The sequence below is a fragment of the Bos indicus x Bos taurus genome, chromosome 25 (genome assembly GCF_003369695.1).
Source record: "Bos indicus x Bos taurus breed Angus x Brahman F1 hybrid chromosome 25, Bos_hybrid_MaternalHap_v2.0, whole genome shotgun sequence".
In the NCBI taxonomy this organism is placed as follows: Eukaryota; Metazoa; Chordata; class Mammalia; order Artiodactyla; family Bovidae; genus Bos; species Bos indicus x Bos taurus.
The window spans coordinates 14,853,001-14,880,151 of NC_040100.1; the positions used below are offsets into that span (position 1 = coordinate 14,853,001).

At 43.5% G+C, this 27,151-nt stretch overlaps 1 protein-coding gene across 2 annotated transcripts; it reads right to left on the reverse strand.

Moving 5' to 3' along the window:
* Positions 1-297: 297 nt before the first annotated feature.
* On the reverse strand, positions 298-27,151 carry NIPSNAP2 (nipsnap homolog 2). Of its 2 annotated transcripts, XM_027528280.1 has the most exons (10): positions 26,991-27,151; positions 17,425-17,564; positions 17,297-17,342; positions 14,363-14,457; positions 13,958-14,028; positions 12,719-12,859; positions 11,557-11,588; positions 6,704-6,798; positions 2,920-3,003; positions 298-1,436 (listed from the first exon to the last, which is right to left on the reverse strand). In XM_027528280.1, exons 1-10 carry the CDS (start codon positions 27,080-27,082, stop codon positions 1,372-1,374), a joined length of 861 nt encoding a protein of 286 aa, XP_027384081.1. In that variant the 5' UTR covers positions 27,083-27,151; the 3' UTR covers positions 298-1,371. The 2 variants fall into 2 exon arrangements, with proteins under 2 accessions (XP_027384081.1, XP_027384082.1); XM_027528281.1 differs by lacking the exons at positions 13,958-14,028; positions 17,297-17,342 and having other exon boundaries at positions 26,991-27,130.

Consider the following 27,151-nt stretch of genomic DNA (forward strand, 5'->3'; position numbering starts at 1 on the left):
TGAATTCCACCTCCACATTTCATAGGCTAAGGACCCAACCAAAGAAGGCAAGTACCCCTTCAAGGAGCAGAGCCTGTTCTTCCATCAGCGCCCCAACTCCCCAACACCAGACCATTATGCACTGGTATACAGACACCCACTCCCCATAACACCTACCACGTGGCCATAAGCAGCAGCTGATGAGCTTATTTTACCCTGTAGACTCACACATGCCCACTGAACTGGGACAAGCCATCTTTCAAGAGTGATGGGCTCACTCTCAGCATCAGTTCATTAAAAAAGATCGCATACATGTAATATGTGAAAATTAAGAGGATTTTTATTAACTTTTATATGTTCTTGGAGAAAACCATTCACATGTAAAAGCTTGACATTTGATATGAGATTTATTCACACTTTAACATAAATTCTTTGATCTGGGGGTCAGACATAATTTTTCACTTCAACAGGACTTTCACATGATTACAGTCACAAAATTGGCACTATTAAAAAATGAAATCAGAGCTAGACAAAGTATGCAGTTTTATGTCAATTTAAATCTCAACATGCACACCCCCCTCCCCCCATTCATGATCTTGGAAGAATCTGCTGTGAGCTTACTAAAATGCAGGTCACAGATGACTGTTTACAAAATAAAACCTCTTTTCCTAGTGCTACTCGTTTTGTTGTAGAAAAATATTACAAATAAAAATTAGTGCTATTCAAGGTGTTCATTTCAAAGTCACATATGATACACAGGTTCAAGCCATCTTTTCCTCGCGTATAAAGACAACACAATACACAAAGTGGAGACTGAATTACCCATCAACCACTTCCCCCTCAGTAACGACACAGTTTACTATGCTGACATTAAAAATGAAAGTGAAGCAAAACATTTCCAGGTATTGAGTACACTTATAATTTGTTCCTAGTCTGAAACTCAGAAAAAAATGCTACAGAAACATGATGAAATTTATATTTCTTCCTGATACAAGAAATTTGTCTTAAAAATCTGTAATTATAAAACAGATTTGCTCTTTATAAAGAAATAGCTAACTTTTTTTTTTTTCCCATGGTTAGATTCTTACTTGGAGATGACTCCAATTTTCAACTGGGCTCTCTTTTCCTGGGGGGTAGGGAGAGGTGGCTTGGTGTTAATATTATACGGTACATTCGACAAACTTAGGGATGTTTCCGAGGACTACAATCAGCCAAGCTGTAATAGTTTCCTGTCTTGTGATTATGTAAATTTTAAAGAAAAGAGGTCTCTTACAAGCTATATACAGCAGTTTACACTTCAGTGTTTCTCTCTCACTTGTAACACAGTTCAAGTTGATTGATGACAAGCACTTGTCACATAAACTTCTGTAGGCACATCTCCATTCCGTCGCTTCACTGGAGGGGCGAGGTCTTCTGTGGGATCATGATTCGGGATTCCATTTCCTGAATAAGTGGGACTGAAAACAAGGGCCGTAATCACTGGGGCTCACTGTTTTCTAAACAGATGGCAATAAATACATGCTAACAAGTAGGCTGCTGAGGATATTCATTCAGAAGACATGCTGCCTGAAATCAGTACTGGAGTACTAAGGACTGGTCTCGGGCAGAAATATACAAGCTAATGACAGATCAGCTGACACCCTATCATGTGTCATTAAAATATTCTGTCAGGAGATGTATTTCATGTGCTGGAAACCAGCAAAGTCTATATTGTGAGAAAAATGGTGCTTTCTTAAAAGGTCCTTTGAACTGAATTAAAATGTATATAGAATCAAATAATCTGACTGTATCCTATATACAGCAAAAAGACCGTATCCTATATACAGCAAAAAACCTGTGAAGATTGTTACAGGTATAATACACTGTACCTGTAACACTGTCAGTGCTGAGGAAATATGTCTTTGGGACCTGATGAAAGTGTTAGAATAAGCAGCAAAGCCACATACAGTTATAGGATTTATGATACATGAACTAACAGACAAGATAATAGTTATTTTCCAGAACAAATTACTCTTCGATCTTCCTGGTAGGGTAAAGGCTTAAGTGTGCCTGACGTGCAACATGGGTGGTGCTTATTACCTGCACTGGTGTCACTGGGTGGTATTCAGTCTGGCTGTTTTCTTCTAAAAATCAAGCAACTAGGATTTCATAGTGTATGTATTATATATACACATATGAGTATGCTGCTGCTGCTAAGTCGCTTCAGTCGTGTCCGACTCTGTGCGACCCCAGAGACGGCAGCCCACCAGGCTCCCCTGTCCCTGGGATTCTCCAGGCAAGAACACTGGAGTGGGTTGCCATTGCCTTCTCCAATGCATGAAAGTGAAAAGTGAAAGTCAAGTCGCTCAGTCATGTCCGACTCTTAGCGACCCCATGGACTGCAGCCTACCAGGCTCCTCCGTCCATGGATTTTCCAGGCAAGAGTACTGGAGTGGGGTGCCATTGCCTTCTCCACATATGAGTATACACAGATGTATAGGCTTACATGTATGTACACAGGCATACACACGTACATATGGAAAGTTTAAATATTGAAGTAATTCCCAAAATTATTTTAATTGCTGTATTAAATTGTAATGCTTTAGGGAATAAACAATTCTGATGAGAAAGCTTAGGAAAAAAATATATTTGTGTGATAAATTTTCAGAGAATACAGAAATGTACAAAAAAATGTAATGATGTAAAATTTACAACACACAAAGATCTGCAAACTGTACTAGACAACATGTATACTTGAAACAATGAATATTCTCTATTGAAAAAGTCATGTAACTATCAAAGAAAAATATGACGATTTCTCTATTCCCTCAACCTTACAATTCACCATCTGACAGCAACACATTATTTTTTTGTTCAAATACACCATGAGCTTCAGGGTGAAAGAACATTAAAACAATGAGACGAGAAGAATAAAGCGCTTTATGCCTATTAAGATATTACCTGTATAATACACTAGTTCTTCCCAGCCATGTTTATGCCATGCTGCGTTCCGTATATCCTCCCTGGTCTGAAGATCCTTGTAAGCTTAAAAATAGCCACACAGAAGAATTAGCCAAACATAACGCCCTACATTCCACTAGTACAGGGGGGAATGACTCCAGGACCTGCCATGAACACCAAAACCTGCAGCTGCTCAAGTCCCACTGCTGGCCCTATGTACCCATGGATCTGCACCCTCGGATTCAACCATCTGTGGGTTGGCTGCATCGTACTGTGTGTATCAACTGAAAAAGATCCATGCGGTTCAAACCTGTGTTGTTCAAGGGTCAACTAGATGTCCAGTAAGTGCTGACTCAGCTGCTCATCTTGTTTTCTCAAATAGCCTACGTTATCTTCCTTGACTTACGATGGGGTTACGTCCCAATAAACCCATCATAAGCTGAAAATATTGTAAATCGAAAATGCATTCAATACATCTAATCCACAAGAACATCCCAGCTGAGTCTTCCTTACCTCATGTGTGTTATGTGTATTAGTCGTTCAGTCATGTCCAACTCTTTGTGACCCCATGGACTGTAGCCCACCAGGCTTCTTTGTCCATGGGATTCTCCAGGCAAGAATACTGGAGTGATTGCCATTCCCTTTTCTAGAGGATGTTCCCGACCAAGGGATCAAACCCTGATCTCTTGCATTGCAGGCAGATTCTTTACCGTTTGAGCTACAGGGAAGTCCTTTCCTACCTTAAACGTGCTCAGAACGCTCATGTTACCCTACAGCTGGGCAAAATCATCTGATGCCAAGCCTATTCATATCAAGAGTTTAGTGTCTCATGTAACTGAATACTGCACAGAAAGCGAAAACCACAATAGTTGTGAGCGTACTGGCTGTTCACCCTTGTGACTGCGCAGCTGACCACTGCCACAGCCCAGCATCATGAGAGACTGTACCAAAAGCCTGGGGGAAGAGCACAATTCACACTTCAAAGTTTCTACTGAAAAGGGATCACTTTTGCACTGTCATAAAGTTGAACAATTGTAAGTTGAACCATCCTAAGTCAGGGACCATCTATATTTCGTGAACTTAGTACTAAGCTGGGCTAACTGTGAGCAGGTTATTCTGAGAATTGTCAGGCCATGTGAGAGAGGCAAAACAATCTGCTCTCAAGGTTTACAGTCTAGTGGATTCAAGATGTGCCTTTACCAACCAAGTGAACTTCCTCATTAATGTGTTAAATCCATAACCAGAAACTGTCAGGCCACAGATAAGCAATAGGAGATTCAATTTTACTCAGTATTTATAAGGCCGTGCAACGATCTGGGTGAGAGACTGTTCACGACAGTGGAGAACAAGGAGACTCCACAGGGAGAACACAGCTGACCAGGGAAAGCTCCCTGGAAGGTATGATGTGACCAAGTGGGGTTTCAAGGTTGAAACCGACATTTCATTGTCCACATGCAGGAACCGGAGAGAAAAGCCCTCCAGTGGAGGGAAGGGCATGGGCCAAGGGTCAGGTCCTGGGGATACAATTCAGGTACCTCACTGGGTGCTTTGGTTTCTGCTTCCCAACCCGGCAAGATCCTTCTAACCACTGGCCCGGGAGGGCTCCCCACTCAGTTCTAGTCTCTGTTTAGGGCTTCCTTCTCCCTATGAGAAGACCTAACCATGCAGGCCGAGTAATTTGACCACAAGTTCCCCACTAGGAGTGTAAATTGATTACATAAAATTTTGAAGGTACTGAAGAATAGAAGGAAAAGGAAATCCTCTACCTCTCACGACCTGGGTGAAAATGGCTAACATCCACATGACAAGCAGCAGTTTTCTTCCCAGAGCCAGGCGCACCCCTCGTGCACTGTGTGGGGACCCCCCTTGCAGGGAACACAGCGGGGAGAGGCCTGTGTTCCTTAAAAAGTTTTCTTAATTAAAACAAACTTTTTGGAGTAAAATATACATAACAAAATTTACTATTTTCTTTTTTTTTTCTTTTTTGGCCACGCTACGTGGCATGTAGGACATTAGTTCCCTGACCAGGGATCAAACCCATTCCCTTTGCAGTGGAAGCATGAGTCTTAACCACTAGACCACCAGGGAAGTCCCTACTGTAACTATTTTTAAATGTATAATTCAGAGGCAATAAGTACATTACATTGTGCCACTTTTTTATCAACCCCAGTTAAAACTTTATCCATTATAAACCATCTCTTCCCAATTCCCCTCTCCCCTCAACCCCTGGTACCCTCCATTCTATGTTCAGTTTTTGTGAATCTGCACAAACCACATTTTGTTCATCTGTTAATGGACTTCTGGGTTTGGGGAGGCTTTTAAAGACGGGAGGCACTGAGACTGTTCACATACCGAGGGAAGGAGCCCACAGGTGGGGTGGTGGAGCAGCTGCGGCCACAAGGCCTCGGAGGAGGAGGGGTGCTGGTGGAGGAGGGTGGAAGGACCGCATCATGTGCGAGGGTAACAGGAAGGGGAGCTCTGCTCGGGGAAGACCTGCTTTGAAGCCAGACAGGCTGATGTCTGAGGCTGGCCCAGCTCCTGCACAGCTGTGGCTGGGGTGATTTCTTTACCACGTGTGGGTCATGGTATCTCATTGGTGGTGTGTGGCTGTCAGGGCTAAAAGGAATGGTGCATAAATAACCAACACACGGAGGTGCTTGGTAAGTGTTGGTTCTTTCTCTAAAAAAGATGGATAAGCGAGGGTAAGTTGTGGCCAACTGAGAATGCATCTCTGCACATCTCAATACTTTTTCCCTATGAGGTAGGAAGTGGGCAGTGGACATTTGGGACACTGGCTGGAGACACAAAGGAAGGTGGAGATGGGCAATGCCTGACAGTAGACACATGTCTGACCTTGGCCTGTGCCAGAGTACGGGGTCCGGACCCTCTGGTCCCAACGCTCACTCACCATAGTAGCCGCTCTCAGAGGGCCCTCCAGGCTGAGGAAGGGGAGGGGTCTGTGTTTTCAGTTTAAATCCTCTGGACAGATCATACACTAAAAATTCACAATAAAAACGACCTTATCCCTACCTCAAGCCTGTAAAGGTTAAGTTATACTTAATAGGTCTGCTTGCCAGACATCACCCTGTCCCTGAGCCTCCAGCTGCCCCAGCAGGCGCACGCCCCTGCAGCACTCGGCGGGACACCCACACCTCAGTGAATTAATACGGTTTAGGGTTTGGAAATGTCAGGCTTTTCATCTTTTTAACGTTAATAACCATTTACAAGTGTTCCCTGGTAGCTCAGATGGTAAAGGATCCGCCTCCAATGCCAGAGACCTGGGTTTGATCCCTGGAACGGGAAGGTCGCCTGGAGAAGGGAATGGCTACCCACTCCAGTATTTCTTGCAAACCAAAGGAGGCGTCAAGCCAAAGTAGGTGGGGACAGCAAAGGCGAGAGAAGATGCCTCAGAGGACAACGGATCCAGACCCGAGGCAGGCAGTGGGCCCTCTTCGAGGACATCTTTCTGTGCGGAGCGTGGCACTGTCCCTGAGGGAGCTGGGGGATGTTCAGAGAGGGAGGCTGGGACTGCCTTGTGAAAGGCTGCAGCACCTCTCAGCCCTGCTCTCATCTCACCAGCTCACGATGAGCTGCGCGTCTGGGGACCCTTCACTGTGGACCTCTTGTGCTGGGGGCCGAACACCTACCTTCCATCTGGGGCATCTGGGTCAGCTGCAGTGTTCCAGGTTCCTGACCTGAGGTATGATTTACAGGCTAGGACAACTTATTTAGTAATGAATTCTGAAATCCCAGGAACGTAAAAATGAAAGGGAAAAAAACATACCCCAGAGATGGTGCACCATATAGAGCTGCCCAATCTGGGAGAAGAACCCTCCAACTGCTTCATTACCGTCCTGTCTGAAGCGAATGGCACGAGCCCTACGAGAAAAAAACAACGTTCAGATACCGCATCAGGTATGTTAAAAAAGTGAGTTTCCTCCATTCCCAGCGCAAGTTGTTCAGAACAAAGAATACTTTTATTGAATGTACTTGAAAGCTATTTTAATGTACATTAGATGTCAATCTACCTTTCTGAAGCAATATTAGTCATTTTTGTAAAATGTGTAGAGTAATTCGTAACTATTAAAATAAAAACAGCATGAGATATGTGGCTGCAGTCCTGATTTTTTTAAAAAATGGAGATGTCTTTATTTTGCGTGGTATGTTGGATCTTAGTTCCCTGACCAGGGGTCGAAACTGCACCCCATGCCTTGGAAGCTTGGAGTCTTTAATCATGGATGACCAGGGAAGTCCCTGATGCTAATTTCTTTAACCTTACATTTAGTGTTACATGATCATAATCATCACCCAAAATTACAAACCTGATTAGTTAATTATTAAAATTAGGCAAATCACTATAGTGTGCATTTTAACCCAAAGAGGGGAAAACCCTCCATATTCATCGACAGTGATAAATGTTCAGGATTGTTCACTTCATTTGGAATTTTTCTCATCCGCTTTCTCAGTAGGGAAAGAAAACATACTTGCCTCAGCCTGGAAATAATCAGAAGCATGTACTGAAGAGGAGATCACCATCTTAAATAGTTACCTATGTGCCAAAATATAAATTGCATGCTGAACTGGGCTTTGTAAATAATTTGTTAAAATAACTGAAGAATACACTCAGTACTTCTCTGTGGATTCCACATTGGACATGTCTCAATTAGTAACATGGAAAAATAGAAATGAGTGATTTTATCCTGTGGGCAACTAAATTACTACACTTTGGGGGATCACTCACCAATTCCTTAATAAAATGATGTCTATAATCAAAGTGTTAGGTAGTTAGAACAGGAAAAAGGAATCCAAAATGGCGGTGGCTGAAGGACAAAGAAAGGGAAAGCCCATGAAAATGGAACAAAAGACAATCCAAAGACTGGAGTGAGAACGTCAGGTCAAACAGACAGCCTTCATGGCTAGCCCAATTTGCATAGGGCAGGCTCAGGGGGGGGAAGAGACAAAACGTATAAAAGGAGGAAGCCAACGCAGATTGGGGCCTCTCCTTTGGGGTGGGCAAATACCTATTCAGGATTACAAATGAGTGCCATTCTAATGAACACTCCCCAAATTAAGTTTCTGGGGATAAGATTTCTCAGGATAGCTCTGAAGAGCCAACACAGCTTGTCCGGAATTGTACTCCAAATAGATAGGAGACAGATCGCCTGATCCCTGAACAAGGAGGGACTTGAGCCATCATGAATGAGGAGTGTTGTTTCTGGGAAATACCTCCAGCTAAGCTGAACAAAGTTTCACAATCCTCAAGAAAAATATTCAGATCCTATAGGATCTCAAAGAATGAGCTGGAGAGTTCTCAGGGTGGCTACAATCTCTCTTTGGGGGAGCCTTCTCCTGGAGAGGGGGAATTTGGTTGGCTAATGCCCCTACTAATCCCTGTTATCACCATATTGATGCTGCACATGATTGCTCCATGTATTATCAATTGTCTAACCTGTTTTCTCTCTGCCCAGGTCAACAAGCTACAACATGCAGTGCCAGTTCAACAAAGACATATCAAACTACACCCGACCATGGAAAATATCACTCACCCTTAGATGGACACCGCTATCAGGACTCTGAGGCTTAGATTACCAAGAGGAGGAGACCCAATGCCCCTCACCATCCCAGCTCAGCAGGAAGTAGCCAGAGAAACCGCAATACCCCTATTCCCAAAGAATTGGGTCTCCCATCTCTTGAGGGGGGAATGTCAGGCAGTTAGAATAGGAAAAAGGAGTCTAAAATAGCAGTGGCTAAATGACAAAGAAAGGAAAAGCCCACAAAAACAGAACAAAAGAAAATCTACAGATGGGAATGAGAACATCAGGTGAAACAAACACGCCCCCTTCTTGGCTAGCCCAATTTGCATAGGGCCGGCTCAGCGGGGAGGAGACAAAACACACAAGGAGGAAGCCAAGAGGAAGCCAAAGGAGGAGGGCCTCTCCTTTGGGCTGGCCTGCCCTCACACCTTGAGGGTGTCCTAGCCTTTGCTTGCCAAATAAAACTGAGGTGTAACCAAGCGGTAACACTGGTCCACCATTTCAAATCTTTGCTGCGGCAAGACAAAACCGAGGAAATTACACACTCCCCCAACAATAGCATACAATCAAATATGTTTTTCTTAGTTTTCAAATGAAAGGGAATTCTATCTTGTATTAGTTAGCCTTGATGATCTAAGAAGAAAAGACTCATTAGAAAGAAAGGTCCCAGAACTGTTTTTGGAGGTAAAAAGATCTTAGAGATTATCAAGCCCAAAGCAATAAATTTCATAACTGAAGAAAAGAGAACATATATAAACTGAAAATAAAAAGTCATAGCTCTCCCGTTCCAAAGTGGCTGTGCTATTTTACATTCCCACCAACAATGTATAAAGGCATCAATTCATTAACAACCTCATCAACACTTGTTATTCTTTTTAATTATAGCCATCCTAAGGGGTATGAACCACTATCTCAATGTGGTGTACTTTGCATTTCCACAATGACTAAGGACACCGAGCAGCTTTTCACATGTTTATCAGGCATTCACAGAGCTCCTTTGAGGAAATGTCTATTTAAATGCTTTGCCTATTAACTTTTTTTTCAAATTTATTTTACAATTTTATTTTTTATTGCGGTAGAAAGCACCTGACATTAAATTTACCTCAACATCTCCTACTGTACAGGCCAGTGGGGCCAAGTCTGTTCACACACTGCTGTGCAACACATCTCTCCAACATTTCATCTTGCAAAACTGAAACTACCCACTAAGCACCAACTCCCCTCCGCCCGCCCAGGCCCTGGCAGCCACCATTTTGTTTTCTGTCTCTCTGGTGTTGACCACTTTAGAGACTTTGCATTAGTACTTGTCATTTTATAATGGGCTTACTTGGCTTAACACAATGTTCTCAAGGTTAACAGTGCATGTGGCAGGATTTCCTTCTTTTTAAAGGCTGTATAAAATGCCACTCTATGTACATGCCACATATGCATCCACTCATCTGTCGATGGAAATTTACCTTCCTTCCACCCTCTTACCTCTGTGAATGCTGTGATGAACAGTGCTGTGCAAATCTCTCTTTGAGATGCTGCTTTGAATTCTTTTGAAGTAGGACTGTTGCATCAGATATAATGCTATTTTTAATGTTTTTAAGAAGCGCTGTATGAAAAAACATTTTCCATAATGGCTGCCCCATTTTATATTCCTACCTACATTATGCAAGGGTCCCAACTTCTCTGTATCTTTGCTAACACTTGATATTTTCTGTTCTTTTGATAATGGCCCTTCTAAAGGGTACGAGATGGTTGGCATATATTTGTGGTTTTGATTTGAGTTTCTCTTATGATGAGTGACGCTAACCATCTTTTCATCTCCTTTTCGGCTATTTGTATATCTTGGGAGAACTGTTTTTACAAGTCTTTTGCCCATTTTTTAATTGGGTCATCTTCTCATTATAGAGTTGTATGATTTCCTTATATATTTGGGATATAAGCCCTTTATCAGATATGTGATTTGCAAAATTTTCTCTCAGTCTGTGACCTGTCTTTTAATTTTTAAAACTGTATCCTTTGAATTACACAAAAGTTTTTAATTTTGGTGAATAATAATCAATTTTTTTCTTTTGTAGATTGTGATTTTGGTGTTTATCTAAGAACTCTTTGCCTAACCTTACGTTACAAAGATTTTCCCTTATTTTTCTTCTGAAAATGTTATATTTTAGCTCTTACATCTAGGTATACAATTCATTTTCAGTTAATTTTTGTATATAATATGAGGTAGGGATCTAAGTTCATCTTTTTGCAATGATATCCAAAGTTTCAGAACCCTTTGATGAAAAGTCTATCTGTCCCCATTGAATTGCCTTTGTACATTTGTCAAAAACTAATTGTTCACATACGTGAAAATTTGTTTCTTGTCCTTCAATTCTATTCCATTGATCTAAATGCCTGTCTGTATGTCAGCACCATACTGTCTTGATTACTCTAGCTTTGTAGTCAGTTTTGAAGTTGAGCAGTGAGTCCCCCAACTTTGTTCCTATTTTTCAAGACTGTTTTAGCTATTTTGGGGTCCTCTGCATTTTTAGAGTCTGCTGAGATTTTGACTGGGATTCTGTTGAATCTGTATATATACAAGATAGAAAAACTGGTATTTCGCTAATTAAACAAAGAAGAAGAAATGGAAGCAGTTATATCATTGTGGTGTTCTGTTTATGTGACAAAAGCAACATTTCAGAAAAGATAATATCCAAGAAGAATAGGAAATAACCTCATGTACCACTGGGGTTTTGTTTTTATAAAAAATCCTTATCTTTTGGGAGATATATGCACACTCAAATTCCCAGAGATGCAGTGTTACATTGTTTGGGATTTACTTTCAAATACTCTGGGTAGGGGCATTTGGACTTAAGCAAGGCCGGCCATGTGTTGATAATTGCTGAAGCTAAGCAAGGCAGGCAGGGGCGCTGGTGGTATTTTTCTCTCTAGTTGTGTGCTTGTTTGAAAAATCTCATAATACAAATATGTCAAACAAAACAACAGTCTAATATTAAATTGTGGCATGAACCCCAGATTTTATTTCTAGAATTAACACTATGGTGTAAAAGACTCTAAGACTTACGAATCTAAGTCTAAGACTTACAAACTCATCATTTGGTCATATACTCACCAGTAATTGCCCCATTCAATCATAGTTCCTGGCTGAAAAGAGATTTGGATTTGGTTTGTTAGTCCTTCTGTGAAGAAATATGGAAACAGCAGCATGAAAAATACCAAATGACAAGACTAACTAAGAAATTAACTTTTAATAATGTGAGATCTAACAAGTAAAAAAATGTAACAGAACAACATTATGCACTCTGTTCATACCTATCTTGTGGTGGGAGTAATAATTCTATGGCTCCATCTAAGGAGACAGCATATACTCAAGGGTAAGAGTTAAGGTCATCCAGTTACAGCTATGAAAATCACAGTTAGGCCATTCACGATTAAATTGTTGGTACCTATTCAGACTTTATTGAGAAATTTTAGTTTTTTATTTATTAATTTTTTTGCTGTGCAGCATGTGGGATCTTGCCTCCCCCACCAGGCATGGAACCCATGCCCTGTGTAGTGGAAACACAGAGTCCTATCCAGGGAAGTCCCTACTTTGAAATTTTAAAATAATTCAATTTAAGTAAACCTAACAGACATTCCTTGATTTTTCTCCCCCCAGTATAATACTGAATGTTAGACCACTGAGATCTACTGATATGTTTTCACTTTAACTATGCTGTTATCTGGGCTTTTTTTTTTTAGTCGTGTCCTAGCAGGGAAACATCTAGAAAGTCGTAGAAATATTATTCCCCTTTTCTCTTACAGTGCTGTATAATGTATTCAGATATCACACGCTTATTAGTTGCTCTAGTTCAATGACAATAGATGCTATATAATGTACTTGGTCCTGCATTTTAGGTCTTTTCTCTTATGTCTAAGGCTATAAAAAACAAATATCCTTAAAAGAAGAGAAAGAATGAGAAAGAAAGATTAAAAAAAAAAAAGAAGGGACTTCCATGGTGGTCCAGTGGTTAAGACTCTCTGCTTCCAATGAAGAGGGGCATGGGTTCGATCCCTGGTCAGGGAACTAAGATCCCACATACTGCACAGCAAAAAAAAAAAAAAGACAAAAACAAACAAGCCAAAAAAGGAAATGAGAAGAACTGGACAGGGGAGAAAATGAGCCAAGCACACATCACAGAACATATGCCCAGCGACTGCTCTCGACACCAGGGGTGTGCGTCCTGCTGCACAGAGAACGAGGGGACATGGCCAACTCCTGTTCCAGGACTTACTCGGAGCTGGTAGGATCTGAGTTCATATATGTTCGGTCCTGATCGTGGGATGGGTTCATTCCAGAAACTGAACTCCAGCAGCAGCTGATTCTTTCTCGAGAGAAGCATGTTGCTTCTTGCCTTACGGAATTCCGAAAATTCCTTTGAGTGAAAAAGGTGCTCATGAGACTTGCTAGTATTTACATACAATATAAACCCACTTGAGTAACATGTACGTTCCCCCTCTAGTAGAATACTATTATAAACAGGGTCCCTTGGCCTGAGACAGTCCCAGCTCACATCTTGTTGAGTCAGCATAATGGCTATTAGCATTCCCTTTCACTTTCAGAAGTGTCCAGGTTTAGATAATAAACTTCACCGTTATCTTGATTATTTAAATGACAATGGAAACAAATTTAATTTCCTATGCTTTTAGGTCCTCCTGACAGTGTTTGACAGTATTATAAGACAGATGACATGGACACCTCAAAATATCAGATAATCCAAAAGCCATTTATATAGGGACAGAGAATCTACACAAAACATTTTCTTCTCTAATAATGTTAAGCTGGTAGAATTTTTCCATGAACACTTTTCTATTAGTGAAGGGAGGGGAGGACAGCAAAGTCAGCCCAAGGTGAACAATGTGTGGTTGGCAGTTCCTAAAGCAGGTATGTGTTAGGTAACTCAGGCTGACTGTGGTGACTAGGTGGACTCACTGGCTTCAAACGTACCAGCTTATCAGTTTCAAAGTACAACTGACTTTTACAATAAGAACTGTTATTTTAACAGTATTACTGATGACTCTGTTCAAATACAACCTCAAGAAACCAAATAATAAAATCTTTACTACCGAAAACTAACAGTTTCCTTACAAAAACTGATGCTAGAAAAGAGTCATTTAATTCTGTACTAACATCTACTATTACAGAGAAGGCAATGGCACCCCACTCCAGTACTCTTGCCTGGAAAATTCCATGGACGGAGGAGCCTGGTAGGCTGCTGTCCATGGGGTCGCTAGGAGGCAGACAGGACTAAGAAGCTTCACTTTCACTTCTCACTTTCATGCATTGGAGAAGGAAATGGCAACCCACTCCAGTGTTCTTGCCTGGAGAATCCCAGGGATGGGGGAGCCTGGTGGGCTGCCGTCTATGGGGTCGCACAGAGTCGGACACAACTAAAGCGACTTAGCAGCAGTAGCAGCAGCAACATCTACTATATCAATAGTTTGAATAAGCAAACATTTTTCAAAATCATTACCTGATTTTCTTTGAGTTTACTCATCACTTCTGTGAGGGCTGGATAGCCTCCTTCATACCTCCAAAGGTGAACTGAAACATATTTTAAAAGATAACATACATTTAGGCCTTTATGATATTCTGACCTTGAAAATATTCCAGATATGCTTAGTGTTAACACAGTACAAAACTGTAATGTGTGTTGGCCTGAGTTATACCGTAAAGTTTCAATAATAGATTCAAATGTGAAAAATGATCAAGAAGGAGTTTTTGCGGTGATTTACTGAGAAACTACTTCAACCATAACACTAGATCAAGATTTGGAAAGCTTTGATTATAAAAACAAGCACTAAGTTGAAAATCATTTAAGTGATGACAGTAAAGGCTTAAGGAACAAGTGTTTATTCCAAAGACTTCTGCTTCCTACCAGCTTGATCCTGCTCGCCATACCACGTGTTCCAAGTCCCCACCAAAGTACAAGGGTAATGTTTATCTTCATGAATCCTTGGCAACACCTCTTGACTTAAAGAGAAGAAAGAGCAACACTAATTAAACAAGCAACAAAATTACATCAGGTGGATAACACATGATCAATAATAGGAAAAGGTCATCTACTCTGTCTTCTGACAACTGACCTCAGAATACGTTTATGATGAAACAAACTACAGAATTAGCCTTTTAGCTGAATTCTGTTGTAAAACTCTAATGGCCCAGTTATCAAATGCTTAGGTGACTGATAACCCAGCTATCTAGAACAGTGGTAAGTAACTCAAGTATATTGATAAAAATGATAAAGAAGAGTCAAAGGTCCCCAAATTCCACAACTATGAATCCATTATTCACCATTTCAGGGGGAAAAAAGCACTTAGGAACGGTGATATGTATAAAAGCTAAGTTCTGGTGGTTCCAAAGATAGGACGGATGAGAGTAATGGGAAAAGAACGTGCGAGAAGAGAGAAAGAGAAGAAAGTAATGTTGTGGATGGGGGAGATGACAGAAGCGGCCCGAGAGGCAGAGGAAGCAGGGGCAGAGAGGGTGGGCTTTAAGGAAGAAGACGAAGCTGAAACACAACAGAGTCTGGAAGCAACCTCCACCCCACCAATCCCAAAGAGCATCCACAGTGCAGGAGAATGCAAATGAAAGACACAACATGAAGTATATTCAACCAGCTAAGGGGATGTGAAAGGTATCGCAGAGTCCCACACTGGACACAGCGCCCAGGTTGTTGCTGTCCATCACACGTGGTCATGCCAGGGTGTCACGTTAGCAGAGGTGGCAGGGCCTCATTCCATGGAAACCCTCCCACGGTACAGATTCTAATGGACAGGGAAAGACAAAGGGAAGAGGCATAGCTGAATCACACCAAGAGGAAAGGTCAAACCTGCACGCTTTTTTGAGTAGAAAAATTATGACAAAAAAGTACAATACAGATCCAACAATGGGTGCAAAAAGGTATCAAGGGTCAGAAATGGAACCTGTTCAGATTATTTGCTGACATCAGGTGATATTAAGCTAGTGATCATCACCCAATGTTGGGGCCCTAAGACAGGGTGGATGTGACTAGTTAATGGAGAAAAGCTCTGAATGGTCTTATGTCTAACTAACTGAAAACTCAAATGTCTTTCTGACCAAGTACGATGACCAAACCACATATTATTTTTTGAAGGGTAGCATTTACTTTTAAAATTAAGATCAGATATTAAATCTATTTGATATATGACACATGAATGCTCAGAAGTAACATGGGGTTGACAGAAATTGGGAAAGATGGATTATGTTAGGGAAATGGGTTTTCTGTTTGCCACATGACATGAGCAGAAAGTAAAGAACCCAGCGCTGGAGCAAGTGCGGCTGATGGAAGCCTGCACAGATGACTGAAGTGAATTGGGGCTGTGAGGTAGGTGACCCTAGTACCCAGAACTGGATGGGTTGGGCAGAACCTCATTACTGGAGCCCCTAAAAACCAGGCAGGTGTTAAGCCTTTATGTACTGGAAATAGGTTGCTGCTGAAAGTTCTAGAGAAAAGGAAAAGAAACAGGATGAAGGAGAAAACAGAACTCAAGCAGACCAACTTGACAAACTTCTGGGTAACGGATTGCAGTGGGGAGGGGGTGGGGCTTGAGGTACTGGGGCAGCTTCAAGCCCAGGAAGGCAGTCAGAAGGGCTACTTGGAAATGCGCCTCAACCGCCCTGGAGAGGGAAACAAGCAAAGAGAAGCAAAATGCATGTCAAATGAAGATGCCCAGCCCTTAGTGACGGACTGGTCACAGAAAACTAAGGCGAGAGTCAAATAAAACCGCGGTCAGTGTCACACATGGGGAAGCGGGAGGAGCAGAGCAATTCTACATTTTGAGTGTGAAGTGAGAACAAGACTTTCAAATAGAAACATGAGTAGATGGCCAGGAATCTGAGACAGGAGATGAACTAATAAAAAAATAGGACAGGGAAGATAATCCAGGGAAATATAAGCATATAGAAAATTTTCATCTTATGAAAAGAGATTTAGAGAAAAACCATCTGCTTTGTTTTAGGTCATTTTTTAAATAAAGAGGACAGTGCTGAGGTGAGCATGAAACTACGCTAATGTTACCTTTTGCAACCCACCTCCAAAAATAAAACAAAAGATTTTTTTGCTTCTGAAAGTTAGGCTGATTCTGGTAACAAAATCATTTGCTTTCTCATGAAAGCAGTAGATATGAACGGTTTTTAAAAAGTGCTTTTAAATCATGTTTGCAGACAACTGATCATTGAACTGCTATTTCTATTAACTTAAGAACTGGTGCATGTAATTCTTTTTGGTCTTAAAGTTTACAAATTCTGTAAGAGTATATGGATTTCACATCACTCTAAGAATCTGCTGAATGGATTTGAACCCAGGCAGATGGAAGACTTTGAAAGAAATGGCAGCTCTACTGAAATCATACAGGGCTCTTATATTGCAGGGGTACTTAGGCATAATACTGGAAATAGGGGCAGTCCCAGGGACGTGCAATCTAACTCTTAACGTTCAGAGCTGCCCAGAGATGGAGCATATGAATGTACTTAAGAACAGTGTCAGGAAGGGCTCCAGAAAGGACTCAAGCACTGGATGAGTAGCTGGACTGGACAGACTGGCAAGGTTCCTTCCAACCTGAAAGTCTAGTAACATTCCAAAGTCTGACAGTCTATGCAGACTTCGGTGAATAAGTGCTTAAAATCAGAATGCCCTTGGTAACCCCACAGAGCTCAACTTAAGAGCCTCTCAATGTTTGGCTTTAAGAAGAGGCATGAAAGATCTCGTTCTGCTATCAAGGGTTAGCACAACCAACAAATATTAAAATCATTACTTTTCCCCAAGTAAAGGATAGTTTGGTATACACACCAAATTTTGTTGTATGCTTCTAGGCATTCCGGTTTAACATTGTGAACTGAAACAAAAGAAAATTCAACGATAAACTTATGAACCAAGGGAAAAACGTTAACTATGAAGATAGCAAACCCAGGACTCACACTGTAATTTGTACAGACTGCTGGTTTCCTTTTTGGCTAGGAGGTTAGAGTGAGCATCTTTCCTTGGGTCAACTTTCCGAACAAACAAGGATTTTAACCAGCTGTCCTCTCGAGGTCTGTTATCGGAAGATGTCAATTTCCTATGGGATCACAAATGCAAAAATCTGAGTTTAGTCAGAGGTACAAAGATGTCAGGGTCTTTGGGTGGTAGTGCGTGGCCCACTGTTTTCATAAACTCATCAATCCGTTCAGCAAGCACTCCTCGGGCACACATTCGAAGCACTGTTCTAGAACTTGAGATATCATGTGTCCACCTTCCGTGCCAACAGTGTGCACTCGGAATGCAGGAGCAAAGTGTGAGAGAGGAACTTCGGCAACCCTCGGAGAGTCCTCACGTGCATCTCCATGAGTCCCGCTATGTTCTTCCCTTCTCCAAGGAAAAATTTCAACATAGAAAAAACACACGGAAACTGAGAACAGTCAAATTCACAGAGAAAGAAAGTAGACCAGTACGTTCCAAGGGCAGAGGAGAGAATGGGGAGATATTATTAATGGGTGAGGAAGATGACAAGGTTCTGCAGGTAGACAGTGGTGACGATTATACAACAATGTGAATATACTTAATGCCACTGAACTGTACCCTTAAGAATGGCAAATGTTTTATGTACTTTACCACAATAAAAAATGTGAAAAGGAATATGCGGAGAAAGTGACATGAATTCCTTCCTTAAAAAAATTATCTTACCCCTAGAGTCAAGATTTTTAACTCACAAAAACCTAAGCTAATTTTCATCTTATAACTGAACTTCTACTGTACACACTGTCCGAGTGATGATAAATCTGACTGAACTAACAAGCAACACTTTACCAGTAGAATTTTAGCAGAGTGTTTTAACTCCCATATGCTTGCTAGTGGGATCACAAATTTGTGTGACTTCCCTAGAGGGCAGTGTGGCATTTATCTACAGCAAAATGCAAACTGTGTGGGCCTTCCGCCCTAAGGGCTGCACTTGCAGTTATGTCCAAGGGCAGCTATATTTAGACAGGCGCACACAGTTGAATGCAGGCGAGCATTCCTTACTGCCTTCCAGTTTGTTCCTGGTAAAGGTAATCTGGACTCCATTAATGGGGACTGGGCAGATCAAACAAGGCAGATCCAAAATCAGGACAGAATGCAGTCATTAAAAAGAATGAGTAGACCTACACGCACTGCCATGTTGGTATCTGAGATGAGTTCTGTGGAGAAAGGCCCAGAACAGTGCCCTAAATACACACACAAAGTGAAATGCTCACAGTGAGGACATCCGGGCTGTGACTGGGCTTGGGGTGTGAGGAGTGAGTTTTCCTTTTCCCTGTATACCCTTCTGCACTCGTGAATTTTCCATATACATTTATTATTTTTATACTTAACATTAGCTAAAATATCTAAAAGTGCATGTTTAAAAACTCCTTTACTGGTAAGCTAGATGTGTATATATAACCTGAGAAAAGACTTTAAAAATTAAACCCTGGTAAGGACTTCCTTTGTGGTCCAGTGGTTAAGACTCTGTTGCACCTCAAATGCAGGGGCTGCAGGTTCAATCCCTGGTCAGGGAACTAAGACCCCACGTGTTGCTGCTGCTGCTGCTAAGTCGCTTCAGTCGTGTCCAACTCTGTGCAACCCCATAGACTGCAGCCTACCAGGCTTCCCCGTCCCTGGGATTCTCCAGGCAAGAACACTGGAATGGGTTGCCATTTCCTTCTCCAATGCATGAAAGTAAAAAGTTAAAGTCAAGTCACTCAGTCATGTCCGACTCTAGCAACTCCACGGACTGCAGCCTACCAGGCTCCTCCATCCATGGGATTTTCTAGGTAAAAGTACTGGAGTGGGGTGCCACTGCCTTCTCTGCCACGTTGCATGGCATGGCAAAAAAAAAAGAATGAATGAATTACAATTCACACACCACATAGATGATTCTCACAAACATTGAGTGGAAGAGCCAGACACACAAGTTCAAAACCAGACAAAATTAACCTAAGGTGTTAGAAGTCAGGGTAGTGTTACCCTTGACGGAGCTCACTGAAAGGGACACAAGAAGGGCTTTGAGGGCTTGTAATGTCCTGTATCTTGATGTGGGTGCTGCTTACACGGTTGTATTTATATTGGGAAAATTCATCAAGCTATAAATCTAGAATTTGTATACTTTCTTGAATGTATGCTATACTTCAGTAACAATTTTTAAGTTAAAAGGGCAAGTATTTTAAATAAAATAATGCACGTAGGATCTTAGTTCCCTCACCAGGAATTGAACCCACACCCCCTGCGCTGGAAGGGGAAGTCTCAACCACTGAGCCAGGGAAGTACCTCTCGTATATTTTTAAGTACACGTTTAACCCCTAGTAAACACACTTAAAACATGTAGGACAGCACCTGATTAATGGTGAGAGATTTAAAAATTATTTTTAAAACTACTTTAAAAAACTAAAAAAAAAAAAAAAAGTTATATATAAAAACTATTAGATCTTTGAAAGTCTCTCAGTCGTGTGACTCCTTGCAACCCCAGGGACTACAGTCTGTGGAATTCTCCAGGCCAGAATACTGGAGTGGGTAGCCTTTCCCTTCTCCAGAGGATCTTCCCCACCTAGGGATCGAACTCAGGTCTCCCGCATTGCAGATGGATTCTTTACCAACTGAGCCACAAGGGAAGCCCAAGAATACTGGAGTGGGTAGCCTGTCCCTTCTCCAGATCTTCCCAACCTAGGAACTGAACCCAGGTCTCCCACATTGCGGATTCTTTACCAACTGAGCTATCAGGGAAGCCCTTAAGTATTAGCCCTTTAGTAAAAATCAAAATCATATGGTATTTATCTCTGTTTTCAATTCACTCGTTAATTATATAAACTAATTCTGAAGATGGCAGTTCTCCAAATGAATCATGGTAAAATTCATTTCAATAAAAATATTTTGTCAATTTGTTTCAAGTATTTTCCTTTTTTTTTTTTCCGTCCTACCCAGTGGCTTGTGGGATCTTAGTTCCCCAACCAGGGACTGAATCCAGGTCCTCTGCAGTGAAAGCACCGAGTCCTAACCACTGTTCTACCAGGGAAGTCCCGTGTTTAAAGTATTTTAAATACACCACATTTTTGGATACTGGGTTAAATAATATCATGAAGCAAAATGGCAAGCATATAAAATTAGTGATATGCAAAGCAGAAAGTTTTAAGATTTGTGAACAGGACTTTGTATAGTTCCTTGAGTTTTTAGATTTCAAATTTACTAAACAGAAATTGTGTTTAAAAATATGTTTTGGTTAAATGAATTTTAAGACTTTAGGAATAACAATTACGAACAACTAGGAAAGAGATACAATGGAAGTTTCTAAAAATATCAGTACTAAGGAACTTCATTAAGAAGTAATTCACGAAGGTAAGCACTACTCACAGTTCTTAATGAATCCTTCCAGAAGTACACAGACAAGCATATGCCATGCACACACATATTGCTATTTAACTCAGTGTATTTAATGCTTTGTAAAATAAGAGCATAATAAAGAATTATTGACAGGCTAAATCTGGAGGGAAAAAAATTCTGAAGTAATTCTTCCCTTCTTTAGAATTTAAGGGGATTACAAGTTAATAAGCACATACTTCCTGTCAAGCTCTGGACAATTTGTATATGTCTTCTCATTTAATCCCCAGAACAATCTAGCAAGGTAGGTTACTATTGCATTTTAAGGACTGGACCCCAGAAGTCCAACTTGAGGTAAGAAGCGGCAAGATAATATGAACCCAGATCTAACTATAAAGTTCAAAATATTTTCACTGGTAAGGGACACCTCACCCACACGGATCTCCCCAAGTAAGCATTTGTTCCAGATTTTTAACACCAAAGGGGTTTACTTTAGGATGGGTAAGATGAAGTAAGGGTTACGACAACACTTTGTAAACTAGGGTTAATGTACGAAACAGCCAACATCTCGGGACACACGTAAGAACCCACGTGCTGTTTACTTGTCAAAGCTGGGTAGCAATTGTCTTGACAAATGAAAGGCAGTGTGACTCAGCATCAGCGCCAAATGACTCTTGACCTCTGAAATCTTCCGAGTGGCAGGTGACTGGAGCTGCCCCCTGTGCCCAGTCCACCTCACTGAACCATGGCAGTGGGCTGAAGTAGCCATGCCAACAGCCACCAGGATTCTAAGGCCTGGGTTGGGCTGGCTCTTTACTGAGAGCAACACACACAGGGATCAGCTGTTTTTACACCACCATATGCACGTCAGGTGGTACTTTATGGAGTGCCGCGTAGGGGGCAGCATATCCAACAAAACACTCTTCTTTTGTTAATTTACCATTATTATTTCTTTCGGCTAAGTCACAGGGCTTGTGGGATATTTTTAGACCCCAGACCAGAGATTGGAACCTGGGCCCTTGGCAGTGAGAGATCAGAGTCCTAACCACCGGATTGCCAGGTAATTCCCCCAAACACTAGATTTTAAACAGAACAAGCACTGAGTGCCTGGTTCAGTGGATACAAAGATGACCAGATGCTGAGTCTGCCTGGTCTCAGGGGAAAAACCTATCAGTAAACAGCCAGAGGGGTCATGGACGCTGTGGACTCGCAGGCACTGTGGGAACTCAAGGGAGTGAATCGTCTTGGCCTTGGCCGGCCAGGAGCTGGAGGAACTTCAGGGCAGAGACTCCAGCTTCGTCTTGGAGGACAGGCAAGACAGGTGCACGAAGCCGGCGATAATTCCAGTCACAGGAACAACGTGTCCAGGGGTATGGAGTTGTGAAGCTATGTGGCATATTTCTGGAACAGCAAAGTGTTCAGGAAGGCAAGAGAACACGGCGTGGAGGACATGGAGCTGGGCAATGGGAGGGCAACATGGGTGGGCAGGGAGGGCTGCACTCTATTCCTATACATGGGGCAATGCCAGCAAGTTTTCAGAAAAGATCTAGGTGTAAAAAGCAGCCTGGCAGTGGTGAGGCAGGTGGACAGCAGTAAGAAAGGCACGGGGCATGGCTCCTGGCTGGGTACGCAGCCCCGCAGTACCAGGCACAGCCGAGGCATTCGATACTCACTGGACAGACCGAGGGATGATCCTGGGTTCAGACGATGACAGGAGGGATGAAGGGGAAAGAATACATTCAAAAGATACTCCTGGGAATTCCCTGGCGGGCCGATGGTTTGGACTCCGTTCACCTCTAAGGGCCTGGGTTCAATGCCTGTTCAGGAACTAAGATCCCACAGGCTGCATGGCAAGGCAAAAAATTTTTTTAAAAAACCCAACCAAACAAAAACCCAACAAAACAAAAGGAAAAACTCCTGAAGTGAAGAGGAGGAGACTCGGGTCCTGATTAGGTACGGAAGATGGTTTTAGGTTCAGTTGGAACAAATTACAGAAGGGAAATATATTTAACGTGGAGACCATGGGATGAGGCAGTAGTAGTGCAAAGGGCCTCATCACCAGGTATCTACTGATTGTGCACTGCACATGCCAGACTGAGGAATAAACCCGGCCCTGACTTCACAGAGCTCGCTGTGCTGTGGAAGCAGGCAGACAGAAGTAATCACAGCGCAAAGCAGTAGGAAGGAGCCCCTACCGGACATGGAGGTGGTGGGTGTGGCGGGGGTGGGGCAGAGGACGTGGAGGGCTGGCCTCATGGAGACATGGGCCAACTCTCCGGGGATACGCTTGTTGAGCTTCAGACTTGAAAGATGGGGGCAGTCTGTCAGGTTGCTGCCAGTGGGAGGAAGGACATTCTCAGAAGCAGAACTCTACCTGCTAGCAAAGCCAGGAGTGTGTGAATATGGCAGGGGTGAAAGGCAGAGGGGAGGCCGAAGGACTGGATCCAGACCTGCCTTAAAGCAGGAGCTATCGGACTCCCCTGCCCACCACCCAACACCCCCGGAATCCCAGTGAATCTGTCTTCACCGTGGCTGCTAGAGAGAGCTGTCCCCAACATTTCATTTTGAAAAACTTCAAACACAGAAATGAAAGAACAGTACAATAAAGACCTCTATGCCCTGCATCTAGATGGAAAAATGATGACTATTTTATCCTGAGTCTTTATATGTATTTTGTTTATTTTTACCAAACCTTACGAAACCAGAGTGCAGACATTATGCTACTCCATCCTTCAATACTTCGGCACACAGCTCCTGAGATCAAGGACAAACTGAATCTCTAACAATATCACATCTAAGGAAAGCAGTAATCCTATAATAATACCTACTTCATATTAAAATATCCCCAATGGTTCCTAAAATGTTGTGTACAGCTTTTCTTGGTGGAGGTGGGGTGGAAGGGAAGAGGGATGAAGATCTGGTCAAGGTTCACGTCATAGAGATCTTTCTAGCAAGAGATGGTCCTGCTCAGAGTTCTCCAGTTGCCCCCTCACCAATGGCTTCAAGTCCACACTCTTCACAGGAACCTAGCCAAGAGCTGCCCAGAGCTGAGCTAGGGGAGTGTTCCTGCAGAGGCAGCGTCAAGACATGCCGGAGGCAGAATTAACATGTCTAGCACCTGACCAGATGGGCAGGAGCAGCGGGGGAAGGGCATGGGGAAGATATTCTGGTTCCTGGCCTGGGGCACTCTGTGGAAGATGTTCCCTTAGTGGGGAGAGCGAGCCCAGGAGGAGCAAGCAGGCTTAGCATGAGGAAGATGAGTTAAGTTTCCATACATGGTCATTTCCAGGGCCTGGGGGGAAAGTTCAGTAAGCAGCTGAGCAGGGCGACCTGGCACTGGGCAGAGCTAAGATGTGTGTGGCAAACAGGCCTCCCAGGAACACTTCCGCCTTCCCCCTGAAACCACTCTTGCAAGGTCAGCCGCAACACCCCTGCTGGTAAGCGATTTTCTTCTGTCATCTTAACCTTTTACCAGCATCTGGCACAGCTGACCCACTCTCTTTGAAATACCTCCTGCCCGGGCACTGACCCATAACAATGACCTCACAGCTGCCCCTTCTGGCTCCCTCGCTGCCTCTCCTTCCTGTGTCTGGCCTGTAAATGACCAGATGTCCCAGGGTCTGTTTCTCAGCTCTTTTCTATTCACACTCCTCAAGCAATCGCACCCATTCCCATAGTTTAAAAAACCACTTTATTATGAAAAATGTCAATCAAATAGAGTACACTGAAACCCATGGATCTATTAACATTTTGGATTCCTATATGCTCACAACTCTCAAATGCGGTTCAGACATCTCGTGGAGGAGTCATACAGCTCCAGAAGGCCAACTGCCTACTGGGCCTTTCTGTCTGAATAGCTCACAGCCATCTCTAGCTTCACCAGGTTCAGAACTGCCCTGGATCCACCCTCTCCCCTCCTTGTACCTGTTCCTCCTCCTCTGAATGACCAGCAGTCTCCCAGACGGCAAGTACCCGTGTGCCTTATTCACTGATGTCTCCGTGGCATGTAGTGGGCATGCTCACCTTTGGAACAGCTGACTCTCGGCGAATGGCACCAAGATCTACCCAGTTGACCATCCTGATGTGGTCCCCTTTTCAAAGTCAGACTGATCTTTTAAAAACGTAGATCAGATGAAGTCACACTCGAGTGTACACCTTTAAATGTTTTCCATGGCTTTCAGGATAAAATCCAAGCTTTCAAAATGGCTTGTAAGGCCTTTAATTATCCAGCTCCGCTCCTGGCCACCTGTTCTCTGTCTTCACTTCTGCTTCTAGATTTTTCTGGGGTTTCCTAGCATGCCTATTTCCATTTGGGGCCTTCATGGCCACTGATCCTTCAGGTCTCAGCCTAATGTCACCTTCTCAAAAAGGCCTTCCATGATCTTGGGTGGGAGGTTCCCTGAGTTTCCCCCATGGCACCTACCTCATTCTGTAAGTCTACAAGGGTTTTCACTATGGCTTCCTGGGGAAAGCAACCTGCGCTATTATGCTCAAGTCAACAGAGCCTCAATGACATTGTATCCATTCAGTATTTGAGAGAATAAATGAATTTACTAGGTCTAGGCTGAGTCCTTTCCAATGAAGGAAAAAGTCCTGATGTTGGGAAAGACTAAAGGCAAAAGGAGAAGGGGCAGCAGAGGATGAGATGGTTATATAGCATCACCAACTCAATGGACATGAATCTGAGCAAACCCCAGGAGACAGTGAAGGAGGGGTGCCTGGTGTGCTGCAGTCCATGGCGCTGCAGAGCTGGATGGGACTGAACGACAGGACTGAGTCCTAAAGAACACCTACAGTTAAGGCAGACTAGAGCCCAAGGAAGAGTCAGAAGGTACTGGGGACCCTGGATAAAGACAGAGCAGTGTCAAGAGCACTGGTCCCACCAGGAAATGGGGGTACCAGGCACACCAGGTCCAGTTCTCCAGTTTACAAGCTTCAAGTGCTCTCGGCACTTTAGGTGATCACTATCAGTGTCAGCTGTCTTTTTTGTCAAGAATAAAATATCAATTTCATGGGCTTTTATCACTTGTGTGAAAAAAGCAACAGGAGATACTAAGTAACAGAATAAAGATAAAAGGAGACTGACTTGGTGATCAACTTGGAAACAATATCAAATTGTGAAACATAACTTAAGCATGAGTCCCAGGAAGGGTACTAGGCCTGAAGCCTGCCAAACGGGTTCAAATGCCTTTTCCAGCCATGTGTCTCAAGTTCTCTGAGGTGCCTTCTCTCTAAAATACAGATCCTATTACTTCTTAAGATTGTTACAGGATTACGTTAAATAAACCATATCAGAATCAAGCTGGCCCGCATTAACATTTAACAAGCAGGTAGTTCCTTCCCTCTTTCCTTTATAAGTGTCAATTGTATTTTCTACGGGCTCACTGTTTAATCAACAAACAAAAACATAAACCTTCAAAGTACCTAGCAGACACCGATTCAGCAAACTGACGTGCAGCTCAGTATGGGCTTTGCTTTTTCAGTTTGGGGAAAAGGGGACTGGCGATGCCAGGGATGGATTCAGAAAACGGAACATTGAATCCAATGAGGTTAGAAAAAAAAGTTTAAACATGAACCCTATGCCGACTCAGCGCTGATAACTGTCCATACTTTTTGGTCCGCTACCTACTTTTAAATACACTTCTTCACTACCACTCCCCTGACCTCCACTGAGAGCTCACCCGGGACGATGCGTTATTTTATTTTCTTCCTCCCAACAACCCAGGACATGAGGGTGTCTCTACTGCCATGTGCGGATGCTGACACTGAGGCTTCGCGCGGGCGAGAAGCGTTCTCGGGCGGTCCGGCCGGAGCCTCATGGGCCAAGTTCAAGGCCTGCGGCCTCAGCCACGCGCCCGCAGCTCGGCCACCGCTCCGGGTCGCGCCGGGTCAAGGTCCCGCAGGCCGGGCCGGCTCGGCGCGCGGACGTGGCTTCGGCGCCGAGCGTCGTTCTCGCCATGACCTTGAGCCCGTCCGGCCGGACAGGCGCTCGGACCCCGCCGAGGCTCCAGCTCGCCCCGCCGCACCGACCGCGGCCCCGGTCCCGCCGCCCCGCAACCCGGGCGGCCCGGCCCCGTGGGGAACGCGGCCGGGGCGGAGACCCGCGCCGGGGACCCCGCGCCCTCCGCCCCGCAGCGGCCCCTCCCCGGCCGCTCCCGGAAAGGGCGGCGCTGCTCACCGGAGCCCGGGCAGGAGGCTCCCGGGGCTGGCCCGCCGCAGGAAGCCGCTGGCTGAGGCCGCTCCGCCAGCGCGCAGCACTCGCGCCGCCATCTTGCTCCGGCGCCTCGGCTCCCACCGCCCGGGCCGCCGCTGACGCCGCCGCCGCTGCCGCCGCCACGG